General features: G+C 44.8%; 1 protein-coding gene across 1 annotated transcript in view; it reads right to left on the reverse strand.

Annotated features, from left to right (window-relative positions):
* Positions 1 to 15,263, reverse strand: part of LOXHD1 (lipoxygenase homology PLAT domains 1) — a 152,712-nt gene that overhangs the window by 60,602 nt on the left and 76,847 nt on the right. Inside the window, exons 19-26 of the mRNA XM_054283407.1 lie at positions 14,825 to 15,113; positions 14,189 to 14,343; positions 12,689 to 12,822; positions 11,644 to 11,792; positions 10,352 to 10,456; positions 9,501 to 9,629; positions 8,592 to 8,756; positions 4,063 to 4,244 (exon numbers count right to left, since the gene is read on the reverse strand). Coding sequence (XP_054139382.1) covers positions 4,063 to 4,244; positions 8,592 to 8,756; positions 9,501 to 9,629; positions 10,352 to 10,456; positions 11,644 to 11,792; positions 12,689 to 12,822; positions 14,189 to 14,343; positions 14,825 to 15,113 — 1,308 coding nt within the window. The remainder of the gene's footprint in view (positions 1 to 4,062; positions 4,245 to 8,591; positions 8,757 to 9,500; positions 9,630 to 10,351; positions 10,457 to 11,643; positions 11,793 to 12,688; positions 12,823 to 14,188; positions 14,344 to 14,824; positions 15,114 to 15,263) is intronic.

The following is a 15,263-nucleotide window of genomic DNA, read 5'->3' on the forward strand; positions in this document are numbered from 1 at the left end:
GGAGAAAATGTTAGTGCTGATATAATGTAGAATTATAAAATAAAGTCCTAGAATAGGTTTGGTTCATAAAGATCAGTCAGTTCCACCCTCCTACCATGGGCAGGGACACCTTCCATTAGACCAGGGGGTTCCAAACCTTATCCTTGAACACTTCCAGGGATGGAGCAACCACAGCTTCTCTGCAAAACCTGTGCCAGGGCTCCATCACCCTCACAGGGCAGAATTCCTTCCTAATATCCCATCTAACCCTACCCTCTGTCAGTTTCTTACCATTGACCCTTGTTCTATCTGCCTATATAAAAAGCCCCTCACCCTCTTTTATTAAGTCCCTTTTAGGCCCTGGCAGGGGCTCTGAGGTGTCCCTGGAGCTTCTCTTGTGCAGCTGAACAGCCCCAGCTGTGCCAGGCTGGCTCCAGAGCAGAGGGGCTCCAGCCCTGGCAGCAGCTCCGTGGCCTCCTCTGGAGTTATGCCCTAATTTGCATTTTGGCTAAAAGTTTTCCCTGGACTTCTGCTCCAAAATGGAGAGAACCTAGCTCTGCACAAATCACCCACCCTATGAGAAAGGCCTGGCTGCACAGCAGCAATCCTTCATCTCAGGCTTCTCTGCATGAGTGGGAATGAAGGCAACTGCTTGGAAATCGTCCTTGTACCTGGCACTGGTGAGGCAGCACCTCGAGCGCTGCACCCAGTTCTGGATCCCTCAATTCAACGAGGACACTGAGGGGCTGGAGCGATGGGATAACACTGGGGAGGGGCGAGGGGAGGGACCACCCGTGGGGCAGACCACCAGGGGTACAGAGACCAGGGGGGTGAGGGAGGAACCATGTGAGGGGGGATATACCATCTACGTGACCCAATAACATATTTTCCCAACACTCAGTGCAACCAACTAAATAACTGTTTAGTGCAATACCACAGTCCGGGGCAGGGAACGGAGCTGGGGAAGGGGCTGGAGCCCCAGGAGAGGCTGAGGGAGCTGGGAAGGGGCTGAGCCTGGAGCAAAGGAGGCTCAGGGGGGCCCTTGTGGCTCTGCACAGCTCCTGACAGGAGGGGACAGCCGGGGGGGGTCGGGCTGTGCTCCCAGGGAACAGGGACAGGACGAGGACACAGTCCTAGGCTGTGGGGAGGTTTAGTGTGGACATTTGGAAGAAATTTATCACAGAAAGGATGATTAGACATTGAAATGGACTGCCCAGGGAGGTGGTATAGCCACTGTCCCTGAAGGCATTAAAGGAATGAGGGGATGTGGCCCTCAGTGCTCTGCTCTGGTGACCAGGCCAGACCTGATGATCTCAGAAGTCTTTTCCTAATTGATTCTGTGATTCTATGAAACTGGAATGCAGCTGCATCTTAAACTGCTATTTTTAAATCACTTTCTTTTTTAAACACTTGTGTGTATTCTTTTAATACTGGAAGAATAACTTTGAGGTTTAAGTACTCTACAAACAGCCTGGCATTTTATAGTATCTTTCCTCTTCTGCCACAGAATCCCAATGCCATTCTGAGAAAGCCAACAGGTTGATTATCTTGTGAAGTTGCTACTGGGTTTTTATGCCTCACCTTATTAATTGAGTAATTTGTTACTACTGCATTACTTTTAACTCACTTCCCTTTCAAAGGCTTGAACAGGAAAAATTGAGATTTGCTCCTAAGTATTAGCTTTTGGTTATTCCAGTGCAAACTTTTGTGTAGCTGGCCTTCAAATACCTCAGGCTGGCTTCAGACCTTTGCATGTAGAACACTGAGCTGTCCTTCTGTCCTTGGGGCCTCAGAGTCTGATTTTCTTGGATAGAAAATGGAGCATATCCATTTGCATCACTGGAGACTGCTTCCTTCTCTCCCCAGCCATACAGAAGCAAAAAAAGCAATAGTTTTAGAAGGCTCCATAGGTCAGTAGGTCTGCACTACCCAAGGAATCCACACTCTGAACAAACTGGGTTTGACTCCAGCAGCCCTGCTCCGACTTCAGACAGCATAAGATTCACCACAAAATAATTAAACTATCCAAACTCATTTCTAAAACTCACACACATACACACAAGTATGCATTAGGGAAAAATTATTTTTCCTCTTTTGTCCTGTCCAAATACTCATCTTTCACTGAGACTTTTAATCAATACGTAGCAATAAAATGATGCTTGAGCAGTCAAGATCCATGTTAACGAAGAAGTGGGCTTTGCCCTGCTCTAGGCATCTCCAGCAAATCATCACTTGGAAGCATAGCAAAGAGCAGTCTCTAATCTTTCGTGCCTCTTTTGCAAAATACAAAATGATAGAGGGAGGTAGAACCACAAAGCAAACAGACAATTCCCAGTTTGTGTTTTCTGAAACCCCCCAAATTGTTTTCAAGGTCTGTTGAACTCCAAATTATGGCCCTACACAAGCAGGTGAAAGAAAAATATATTTTGCTTTGTTCCCATCTCCTGCAGAAAGAGGAACTGGTGAAGTGAGAATGAAGTTTGGGGACAGGTTAATGTGATGTTATAAATCGGTAGAACACACTGCATTTTCTCTCACTTAATCTAAGAAAAGTACTGATGCTTCAGATTCCACCAAAATTGAAATAAATCTTATGTAATAAAGACTTAAGCAGAACACTCGGTTTAAGATTTATACCTGTGGATTAATGCAACCTCTACTATGAAAAATTGTGTGGAAACTCCACTGAAATAAGTCTTATTCTTTGTTTTAAAGGAATCACACTGGGGATTTATTTTATGATTCATGACATGCAACAACAATGTGGGCTGCAAGTATTTTAAGAATTGGTTTAAAATTTCCCTTCAATTACAAAAACAAACCAGACTCAAAATAGAGAGAAGATGTAAAAGCCTCTGTGAAGTCAGCGTTGGTGCTGTAGCAAGGAAGAAGGGAAGGGAAGGGCATGGAGCAGCATCAACAGGATAAGCCAGAGCAGGTCTGGCTGTGTTTTTTGCCTCTAACAAATCCTCAGCAATAGGAATATACTGTGAATAGGAATTGCTTAACACTGTGGATGTAAATGAGCTCACTCTTTCATGTACACTGGTTTACTATTTGCATACAGTTGTGCAAACACTTCAGGAAATACTTGGTAAGATCTTTCAAAAAGTTAGCCCGGGTATTCAAAAATCACATTGTCTACAGTAAAGAAATGATTTCTCTGCCTGAGGATACAGAAGGAAAAGCATTATGCTTTTAAGTATTGCAAATTGCAAGAGAATCACAGAATCACAGGGACCCACAATGATCATCAGTCCAGCTCCTGCCCTGCACAGACCCCCAACAATCCCACCCTGGGCATCCCTGGCAGCGCTGTCCAAACCCTCCTGGAGCTCTGGCAGCCTCGGGGCTGTGCCCATCCCTGGGGAGCCTGGGCAGTGCCAGCACCCTCTGGGGGAAGAGCCTTTCCCTGATATCCAACCTCAACTTCCCCTTCATGCTGTTTCCTCAGTCCTGTCTGCCCATGAGAGTGCAGGGATCAGTGTCTGCCCTTCCTCTTCCCCTCATGAGGAAATTTGAATTGTGATGGATTCTCCTCTCAGTCTCCTCTCCTCCAGCTGAGCAGACCCACTGCCCTCAGCTGCTCCTCACACAGCTTCCCCTCAAGGCCCATCACCTCCCTGTGGCTTTCTTTGGATGCTCTCTAACAGTTTATTGACTTTTTTTATATTGTGGCACCCAAAAGTGCCCTCAGCACTCGAGGTGAGGCTGCCCCAGCCCAGAGCAGAGCAGCAGTGACCGAGCTGGGTGAGACCAGTGAGGAGCAGAGCAGTGGTGACACATCCTGGTCAGGATTTCCACTCTCACTGTCATTTTGGAAACGACCTCTGGCTCTTCCTGAGCCTGGAAACTCATCCTTGGTGCCAATGGAGGTGAGGAGGAGGAAGAGGCAGGGGCTGACATGACCTTCCTGATTTTGTGACCTCCCATATCTTTGCAAGACTCATCTCAGGCATTATTAAAGCACTTTCTGTTGATTAGATAAATTTGATGGTTTCACAGTACAAGAATAGAGAGGACTGAGGGTGTCTATTCCTGACCACTGCATGCTCCCCAATGCCCCCCATGCTTCAATCTTACCTCCACGATGAACTGATTCACTGAATTCCTTTCAAAATACATCCTTTGCTCTCTCTTGTTGAGGCACAGGGATTTTTGCTGAGTGCAAATCCCATCACTTCCATAAAGAACAATGAACACATCTGCATCCGTGCCAGCTCCAAAAATATCACTGGTGTACACTGTGATCTCGTAAGGAACAACTGGTTTAGGAAATGATAGAAAACAGAAACAAGCCAAAAGGAGTTAGGAGCCAGCATAGCAATGCCCCTAAGGAAAAAAAAATTAGTGAAACAAAAAATGAGTTATAAATCTCAACAGTGAAAGAGGAGAAGGTACCAATCATACACTTGCGGTCAGTTAAATTATCAAGTTGGTCCATCCTATGAGAATACAAAGGAATTCCCTTTCATAAGGAAATTACTTTTCTTTATAAAGCAAATTGACCTTGATATGAGCTGATGTAATGAGTTTTTAGGTTAATCATATGACATTCAGTATACTTGCCATCCAAAGTTACTGAAACAAGATTTATTTCAACAGCTCAAGAGTTAAAGCAAAACATGAATTTGCAAATTGTTGAGCATTTAAGAAGATGGATGAAGTTAAGACAACTGGAGGCAGTGAAAAATATTCAGGATAGTCTTATTGATAAAAAAGTACTAATATTTCCATTATTAAACACATGACAAAAATCCATCACAAGAAAGTTAATAATTCCTCTGTTCCATTTTTCACTTGGTACCACCCTCCCTGAAACTCTGAGGCAAACAGGTTAAATTACAACTCAGAACCATGGTGAATGCAGAACAGTAATGTTCAAGACCATAAATACTCCCCTATTCTTTTCCTGTAGTTTCTCCAGAATGTCCCATGACCTCAGGATGTGCTGCTTCCTTTTGTTCTATTCTATCTTCACAGCTTCTCAGTCCTGAGTCCTGCTGGAGTATGACTCAGACTTGCTCAGGAATGAGGCTGACCCAGGGATATGGGACCAGGGGCTCTGCTCCTGGTGCTATGGGCTTGCTGAATATATCCTCAGTTTTCGAGGTGAGATGGTGTTCAGCTCACAGAGTAAGAAACATAGGTTTAGATGCCTGCTCATCAAGGTGTGTGCATCTCCAGATGTCAGCAATAAAGTCAATAAAGCACAGAAACACTTAATCAAGGAACGAAGGCACTTTCCTTGGGATTAGCTGAATCACTCCCTAAATCCATGATCAAATAACCATGATGGCAATTCAGACACTCCACTGTCATGAGCACATGTGGTGTCAGGTGTGCCAAACTGTATCCTGTCCCAAACTGCATCCTGTCCCAAACTCCTTTAAATCCTTTCTGAAATCAAAGCACCAGGTAAGGCTTGGGCATCACTAAACAGCTCTGCAGGGACCTCTCCTGCCTCAGGAAGAGGCTTTCCCTCAGTCCCACTGCCCACAGGCACAGCCTTCAATCACCAGGATTCTGCCACGCCACGATATGCTCCTGGCCATCTCTCTCCCATGCATCCCTAAAAAACTTCCATTCTTTCCCATCCCTCACTACAGTCTTGTCAGCTGCTTGTCATTCTCACCCTCCTACTCTGCCACATCTTCAGTAGTTTTTGATCTTTACATTACAGCAGCTTGCACTGTGTTTCAGAGTCAGCATCTCTGTTAGGGTAGGGAGAAGTCTCAGCACCACCTCTATTACTGTTGGAGTAACTCTGATTATCCATATAAGACACTAATCATCCATTAAAAGCTCAGGCTCTCTAAATACAGCTCTCAGGAGGCCACAGATGAAGAAGTTTTCTTCTACAGAGAGTCATCCTGGAGATACTCAATATTCTTCCTGCCCAACCCAATGAAATCTGCTCTGCTGTGCTGCAAGTAAACTGGAATAGTTTCTCCAGAATGTAAGAAGAGGGGGGAAAAAATCTTGCATACCAAAAATCACATACTATGCATTATGAATTAAAAATTATCCTCTCTGCTGAAGGCTGTAGCACTTGCTCTTGTTGCTTGAATATTAACATCAGCTTAGAACTGAATCAGCAAAGCAGCGCCCTAACAAGGTCACCAACAGCACAACTTTCAGCTGTCAGATGCCCAATTCATTTACATGGCACTTTTAAAGCTGTATCCCCACAGGGATGATTTTAATTGGACTGTGGATGACATGTTTTCATCGTGAAACAATTCTGGCACCAGTCATCATAAAACAAATCAAGCCAGTTTAGTTACCTCTGGCAAACTGAAACCCACAGGTTAATTGCTAGGAAACCAGAATGTAGTAAACAGCACAGTGGGGATGGTTCAAATGGTGAAAAAGCCTAAGCTGACAGCGGGCCTGGTGCAAAATGTTTGCCAGAGAGTCCTGACTGCTTCCAAAGGCTGGATGTGGACTGCTGACAAAAATCAGGATAACACGAACTATGTGCTCAAAGGCACAGCATGCCAGAAGCTCCTACATCATTAAAATATTCAGTATTAATAAATTATATAGTCAACATCTGCATCAAAATATGTATTGATTGGGATAACATGGAAAAACAGAAGAGATGCATGTATTGAGTCTCTGAGGTACAGTCACTCTTGTAAAAGGTATCACTTCATCTATTAATCAATTTATTTTTTCTGATACAAAGAAATGGAACACTGCATCCAGCTCTGGGGTGCCCACCTTAAAGAGGACATGGAGCTGCTGGAGGGAGTCCAGAGGAGACGATGGAGATGCTCCAAGAGCTTGAGCTCTGGAGCCAGCCTGGCACAGCTGGGGCTGCTCAGCTGCACCAGAGAAGCTCCAGGGACACCTCAGAGCCCCTGCCAGGGCCTGCAGGGGCTCCAGGAGAGCTGCACAGCCCCTGGGGACAAGGCAGGCAGGGACAGCAGCCAGGCAATGGCTCCCACTGCCAGAGGGCAGGCACAGATTTTGGCAGATTGGGAATTAGGAATTGCTGGCTGGGAGGGTGGGCAGGCCCTGGCCCAGGGTGCCCAGAGCAGCTGTGGCTGCCCCTGGATCCCTGGCAGTGCCCAAGGCCAGGCTGGATGGGGCTTGGAGCAGCCTGGGATAGTGGGAGGTGTCCCTGCCCATGGCAGGGGGTGGAATGGGATGATCTTTAAGGTCCCTTTCAATTCAGTGAATTTATTTTGTCTTCCATTGGACTGACGAAAGTGCAGAAGGGAGCAAAGGGAGCCCTTTCTTCTGCTCCAGAGAGTTTGGATAAAGAAGGTTAGACATGAGAAATAAAAATACCTTGATCAAAGAATAGGTGAAGGACAAAGACATGACAATGGCAGATCTTCAGAGAAGAAATTATTTCAACTTACAGGCTGCAGGGATCTGAACATGTGAGGGACCTTCAACATGAACCTCTGTCTTCATAGCAAAAAAGAAGGAGGCAAAACAGCTGATGGCCTTCCTTGTGGTTATTCCTACAACTACTTGTGAAAAAGGAAACTGAGGCAGAGAAAGGGAGTTTGGGCAGCTCTAAATTTTGATATCTAAATAAAGAACTGCAGGCAATAAGGCTTTTGATACCTTCAGTGCATACACTGGGGATGAGAGGGGAAACTGCCTCGGTGTGAAATTTTTTAGCTCTTCTTGTGAATGACCAGGGAAGAACCTGTCAGGCAATCAACTCCCAGGTGTCAGACCTCATCCCTCATCATTGTGGCATCCAACCCAATGTTAGGAAAAGGCAGTTCTGACAGTACCCTGGCGGTAAGCAAAATTCATCAGCCACTTGAAATGAAGCAGATCAGAGAGGGACAAGTCAAATACAGCCCCAGGGCTGAACTCTGCACACTGTCAAAGATGCTTAAGAAAGGGAAGCAATGAGAAGGGAGAGGGCTAAAAAGTAAGCAAAATATTTCATTTATTTCAAGAAAACCATGGTGTCTGATACTCGGTACTCTGCAAGCAGGAAAAGAAGTTTCCAGAACTAAAGAGTTTGAGTTGCCATATCAGACTTGAGTTTATACTTAGAAGGAGCTGAGTAGGGGTAGTGTTTACCCAAAAAATTAATTTGGAGGGGAGTGAAGAGTAAGGAAAAATTGGAGAACACTAAAAAAGGCAGACTGGTGCAACACTTTTAGAAAAGCACCACACTAAAGAAACTCTGGAAGAGGGTCTTTCAGCAAGAGAAGAGTGTGCAATGCCAAAGGCACTGGAAGAACTGAGACTTGGAAGCAAGACCACAGTGTCTGCTTTGGCACCAGAAATGGCAATATTAGAATGGAGCAAGATCAAAGGGAAACTGGAGACAAGAAAGACAGCTTGGAATGAGCAGAGGACTTGGAGGGGATGGGGAAATAGAAAGAAAAAGACAATCATCAGCATCCACATGACTTCTAATTATTCTCTGATTTGGCAAATGCAGTAAATGTTAATCTAGAGCACCCAGTGGAACCTTCTTGTAGTAATTTGAATAGCTGGCATGAGATCTACTTTTAAATTTCCCAAAGCCAGTTCGAGGGAGAGGTGAAACCTATAAAACTGCATGAGATAGTGAGATTTTAATCTTCTGTAATGACGGGTGTATCCTGGGGAAATGGCATTCTGCTCACATGGGATGTACTCCACTGTCTGCAGTTCTGCAGGGAAGATGATTCTCTCAATGGCTCCATCATCCTCGGATTTATCCAGCCAGCGGCCACAGGGAAACTTGAGGCACTGTCCCAGGGATGGGGCATCAATCTCCACCCATTCCAGAAACCAGCCAGTTGAATTACCTGTGGTGCAAAGATAACAGTGAATAACCCACCAAGCCTTTGCAGACAACAGCAGCTGAATCACTGCACGCCAGACTGCCAAGAAATAAATATTTCTGTCTCTTGCCAAAGGGAATGTAGAATATATGGCTTAAAGATCATTGGATGAAATTGCCCAGGATTGAGGTAAAATGCTTCACATTTCTATAAGTGTCAGGCTAAAGATGTGCACGTGGAAATGCTAATTACTGCATCACTTTTATCAATTGGCCTCTGTAATAATACAGAGCAGTTATCAATAAACCTGTCATTTAATGACCCATAGGGGAAGAGATCAATGCATAGCTCCACTGCCTTCCTTCTTTGTAGGAGATACACAGAATTCTGTCTAAAAAGCAGCCAAGACTTTATGATCAAAATACCACCAAAAACTTAATAAAGAAGTGAAACAAGCCTATGGGTCTCATGTAATAAAAAAAAATATGGGGTTTGGTGGTATCTGTGAAATCTCACTAAAGATGTGGCTGTAGAACTATAAAGACTTGCAGAGGGAGAGGATGCAAAGCTGCAAGTTGGCACCACTGAGCTCCTAATGTCACATGGGAATGGAATCAGCAGCAAAGTTAGTAGCAGCAGCAGCCGAAGTGACAGCAAGGATCTGTCACCAAAAGGTAAATTACGTTTGGGGTCTTGGAGGCAGGTTATTTTATACAGCAACGCACTCTGTGCACTAGAAACACTGCATTACAGAGCAGATTATCTTACCTTTATTGTCATGGCCTATCTTGATTTTTTTCAGGTCTCCAATGTCCACAGACTCCACTGTAAACTCATCTACCTTCCCACGCTCAAATTTGTTCTTGTTAAACTTGGAGGCCTTTAGGCTGACTATCCCTGTTGTGGCGATGCAAAAGGACATTGTTCAGCATGTGAAACAAATCCTCTGGGAATGTCAACAGTGGGACGAGGGAAGGGGCTGAAATGCAAAAATTGGCTTTTCATCTCAAGATCTGAGCTTTGTCCCTCCCTCTGAGCCCAAGTCTGTATCAACACCCAAAATATACAGAATTCCTCCCTTGAATGATCCTCTGGCAGTGCAACAGGGACGATGTTGTCGTGCTGTGCTCGCAGCTAAAGAAATCAGTGCTACCCATCAGTTCCCTGTCACTCTCACAGGCATCCCAGCCACTGCACACATAGCTCAGCTGCTTCCAAGAGGATTTGCTCATCAGCTGATTAAATACTTCTGGGCCACTCAAAGAGGCAGAGGAGGGTTGGGTTTCAGGAGCATGCTGATTCATTGCTGAGGAAAGCAAATCATCCAGTGCATTCACTGCTCAATAATGTAGTCCCAGTCAACTGTGCTGTTTCTATAATTGAAATTAAAACCTTTAGACCAGCAGCTGGTGCAAATCAGCATCGCAAAGCTTGGCAGTGATTTACAGCAGCTGGTGCTGTGCTCCAAGTTACCGCGACGTGAGCACCGACTGCGAGAACACAAAGTCACTCTAAAAGGAGTGAGAAATGGGTATTGGGGAAATGAAAAGAAACCGTGACCTGTCTTTTCAGGTGTCAGACAGAGAGCTGCTTTCCTTTACCATCATTTGAAGCCATACCTGTATCATCTTTACTTCCATAGAGTATGATGAAAACGTTGGCATCTGTCCCAGCATTCTTCTTGTCCCCCGTTTTCACTTTCACTGAGTATGTAGTGGATTTAGCTGCCAGATAAAATATCTTAATTTAAGAGTGTGATGTCCAACCAGGAGTTAACTCTACTCTTCCTTGCATAAATGTGTGCTTGGTTTGAGTTTTGTTTTGACTGATCACAGCCATGCTGTAATCTCTAATTCCTGTCCTATGCTCTGGTAGCCCTTGAGGTGAGCTGGGTTGTCTTGTTCCAGAACCTACTGCCCCAGTCACTCAGCACATTGCCTGCATATCTACAGATAAGAAATGTGCTCAAGCCTTCCCATTTGCTTCCTGGGAACCTCTAACCCTCCTCAAAGCTGCCTCTGACTGCAATATTTCAATTAAAAAATCCACCTACCCCCCCCCCCCCCCCCTTTATTTCATTTGCATCAAATAATACATGTGCATATAACACATACTGGAAAGTGTGTACACTGACATATACAGTTCATATTCACAAGAACACCTTTCAGAACAGCATTAGTAGGGATGTTTCTACTGCTCCATCATCTAGAAAGTAAACTAATAAAAAAATCTCATGGAAAAGTCTAATACAGTGTTCACAGCTGCTTTAACCTCAAGATTTCCAAAATGGAATGCTTCCTCCCTAGCTGGACATATCTTTCCAAAAGAAATAAGTTAAAATGCTGGGCACTCAGCAGCTTGCTGAGTGTGTCTCAGTGACCCAGGAATGTGTCACTGCTCTGTGGTTACAATGCAAATTTATATACAAATGAGGCAAAGTTGTTTTGGAGGACAACAGACACAAGCAGCAAGATGGAGAATGAGACAAATTTAGGTCCCTTCTCTTTCTCTGCGTATGTTTCCTCTCTGCTAAGTTTTATGTTGGAACATTTAACCATTACAGTCCACGATGTGAAATAAATGAGGTTTATTCCTTAGATATTAGCAACCAATATGCATTTCAGTTCAAAAACAAGGACTGAACCTATTACCCATCTTCCAAGCTTTGTCACTTGGGGTCCAATCTTGCAAGATGATTAAAGCAACTAAAACTGAGGAGGGTCCACTCCTCACAGTCTGACACGCACTTGACACTTCATTCAAGACTGAAAATTTCATTTTGGGGCAAAATTACTCCCAGCACAGTGAGTAACTGCTACTGCTCACTGCTAATGCCCTCAGCAGCACTAACAACCTGGTTTCTTTCCAACCCCACACTGGAAGAAATTCAAGGCCAACATATACTTTGCACCTTTCTGTTCCAGGCCCAAAGTTGCAGGAGACTGGCCCTCATTTTCCGAATCTTTCTTTACAAATGCTTCATCCACTGGGACCAGCTCCCTGGCAATCTGACCATCATCTTCCTCCACTGCCAACCACCGCTGGCATGGAAAGTAATACCTACAAAATGACAGCAGCACCCGGTGCTTACACAGGACTTCACAGGCTTTAAAAACATAAACAAGCACAGATCAGAGGCTACTTGAAGGAAAAAACAAAAAAACCCCAACAAGATTACTCAAGGCTGAGCAATACATGTGTTTTCATCCTTGAGATCTGGTGTTGTGGGAGCTGAATCCATAAATAGGTTAGGGAGCACATACTGCTAAGTGCTGTTTCTGGGCTGCCAGCCCCACATGGTTGATTCATTTTAATTTCACTCCCAGAAAGAGTTCAGTAGCTTGAAGGACCTCCAGACTCCCAGGCATTTTATGTTTATGAAGACTGAACCCATCTTGTCCTGAAGAGTGGTCCCACCCATCAGAGCATTGTGCAACTTTTAAGCGTGTGATTTCCAGCAAGTTCCAGCTCAAAGGCAAGCCTATATTTCATGTTTTGAACAGCCTATTCTTTGCTTATCCAGCTGTCTGTGGAAATCATGAGAGTTTGCTTAGATCAGAATTTGCTTTTGGCCCAGATCTTTGCATTAAGTAGAAAGGGCAAACAAAACTCAGAGACTTCCAAAGTGAGGCCTAGAAGGGAAAATCTTGAGTGCAGCCTCTGCTCCAGGAGGGAGAGATGAGCCCATCCCATGAGGAGAAACAGAAAAAAGCTGAGGCTGCCTTCCAAACACTGCTGGTTCTCAAATTACAGAGGTGCTGGGACAGCAAACCCCGCCATGGGGACCCCAGAATGGCCCCATACTCTGGGCCCACGAGGCTCCCAAAGGATGGCGATTCCCTGAGGAGCTCCAACAAGACCCTCCTGCATCTCCTCTGCCTCCCCATGGCTCTGCAGGCCCCTGAGAACACAGCCCCTTTCCTGACCCCATGAAAAGGGCACAACAGGCTCCTCACGTGGTGCTCTCCTTGAGGTCAGTAATCTCCACCCTCTCCAGGAACCAGCTGGGCCTGGTGCCAGTGTTATCGTGGCGGATCCGCAGCTTCTTCAGCTCACCCAGGTCGATGGCTTTGATGGTGAACAAGTCTACCTGCACAGGAGGCAAGAGGCAAATGGCTGTGTTTCCAAGAAAGAAGGAAAGAAATGGCCAAGGGTAATCATCTTTTTTGCCATTAAAACATAGCTATTTGTAAGTTCTCTTTGTACTCTTTGTGTGGATGTACAAAAATAACTACAGAGCTCTGAGGTCTCCCATTAACACACTCATGTTTGGCTCCTGCGAGGCAGTAACAGCCCTGGAGCTGCTCCCCCCTTCACTCCTCTCTTTACCTCATCCCATTTTCAGCTTCCTGTAAGTTTAACTCCTCTCTGTTAAATATCATTCCTTTCAGGCTCAGCATTTTCCCACAGATTGAATCTGGAACCAGACAAAAACCATGTTGACTCCATGGAAATTCTCCTGCTCACCTCTGTGTAGAACCTTCCAATATCCAGAGTTGGAAGGGATCCACAAGGATTACTGAGTCCAGCTCCTGGCTCTGCATGGGACAGCCCCAAAATACAGTCCATATGCTTTATTTCAAATATTTCAGAATTTCTTCCTTTTGTCATTTACCACAACCAAGAGGATCATTTATTAACTGTGTTAGTGTGACAGGATGGCCCTTGTTATCATAACAGTTTAAACATCTTAATGTGATTAATATGTTGGTAGACTTTGGGTTTGTACTCCCCAGAGTAAGGAGCATTACATTTTCAGCTTGGAGCTCTTCCCACTGAATGAAGAACCATGTGCAGGTTGCAGTTTCACCAGTGCCAAGCTCATAAATCACAGCTAACAGCTTATTTAACAACCTTAGGGCTCTTTTTTTTGTGGTTGCAAGTTTTCCACAGCTGTTTTTTGTTTCTATAATTTTTTGTTCTTCAGAGTTACTCCTTGAAAAACTCCTGGCTATAACAGTAGATTTTTGTTAATTGTTCATAAACTTTTTATAGCAAATACTCAACATACAAGAGATGATGTTTAATTGGATTGGATTATAATGTAATTACAGCACGCTGTGTAATATTGCTTTTATTCCCTGGCTGGTTGGGTAGAACATTTAGAATAGTTTTTGCATCTAAATATCTACATGCTTGAACTTCCCCAAAAATACTGTCCAACATTAATTCAAAGTTTGTAAGTTTTAAGTATTCCTGAAAGGAAGCATTATTACCAGAATGCTTACAGGAAGCAGACGCAGAAAGTGGCTCCAACATGGAATTGGTGTTCAGCTTATTATTCAAATGAATCTCCCCTGTAAAATGTTTTGAGGCCTTTTGCTTTATATAATACATTTCAGAAATAAAGCATTTTTGAAAGAAGTGAGAAGAAAGTGTATTGAACGGCCAGCACACCAACCGAGAGAGCCCTGCCAGGCTCCTTCTCGCTTGAGTGAGTGGAGTTCATGCATTACCTGTCCTTTCTCAAACTTGTTGAGGTTATTTGACCTTTTCAGCTGGCGCTCACCCGTGTCTCCTCTTTCCATGCCATAGATGCTCAGGAAGACATTAGCATCTGTCCCAGCCCCCCACACAGTCCCAGTGAGGACGCGGACTTCATACGTATTTTCTGCAAGTAAAATAGCAAAGGCAGGTCAGAAGGACCCCAGAAATGGCCGTATTTCATCAAACCTGTGGCTCACCACAAAAGTATGTAACCCCTGAAATGCCAGCACAGAAAGAGTTTGCCTGAAGTTTGTTGGCATCTATATTAAAACATGAGCAGCTCTGCCTTCCTCCAGCCCCTCACCTTGGCCATAACAGCAGTTACATCTTGCTAAACCCTCAGTTGCAGTGGGACCTTCTGGGACTGTTGATCCAGATGACCTTTGATGAATCCTGTGGAAGTCCTTTAGGATATTCCAATTTCAGGCTGTCTCCTCCGTGCTCTGCCTTAGTTTACCCACCATCCTCTTCCTCCCTAGCTTGACCCACCACAGATCCAGTGCATGCCAAGTGTGTTTATCATCCTTCATGGAGAGGCTGGATGAATACACGCACCCACACACACCCACAGACACTCTTACAGATTTCCTGTGGTATTTATTTACCCTCCAGGTCAGATTCTCCATCAGGCACCAGCTCCACCACGAGCTCCTTATCCCCTTCGTCCTTAGCCAGCCAGCGGTGTGCCACAAACGTATAGACATCCATTCCTTCTCCCTCCTTGATCTCCTCATTCTCCACATCAGACTTCTTCTTTGTGTCTTCATCAGAGTCCTTTGTTTTGGCGGCCAGGCGCTTCAGCGTGACGCTCTCCAGGAACCAGCCATCCCCAATGCCTGTCCCGTCGTGGCCTATCCGGATCTTGTAAATCTTGCCAACATCTGCAGCCTCTCTCTGCCACCCAGGGAAAGTCAGCACCCAGAGGGATAGAAGACAATCTTAATTTCATAAAGCGCATTCTTAAAAAGGAGAAGCACGGCCTCCGTCACACAAAATATCTAAGCAAGGACAAAATCAATTTCCTAATGCAAGTTTACACTTTCC

Source organism: Melozone crissalis, unplaced genomic scaffold (genome assembly GCF_028551555.1).
Source record: "Melozone crissalis strain CALT ecotype California unplaced genomic scaffold, PUWL_Pcris_2 ptg000036l_1, whole genome shotgun sequence".
NCBI lineage: Eukaryota > Metazoa > Chordata > Aves > Passeriformes > Passerellidae > Melozone > Melozone crissalis.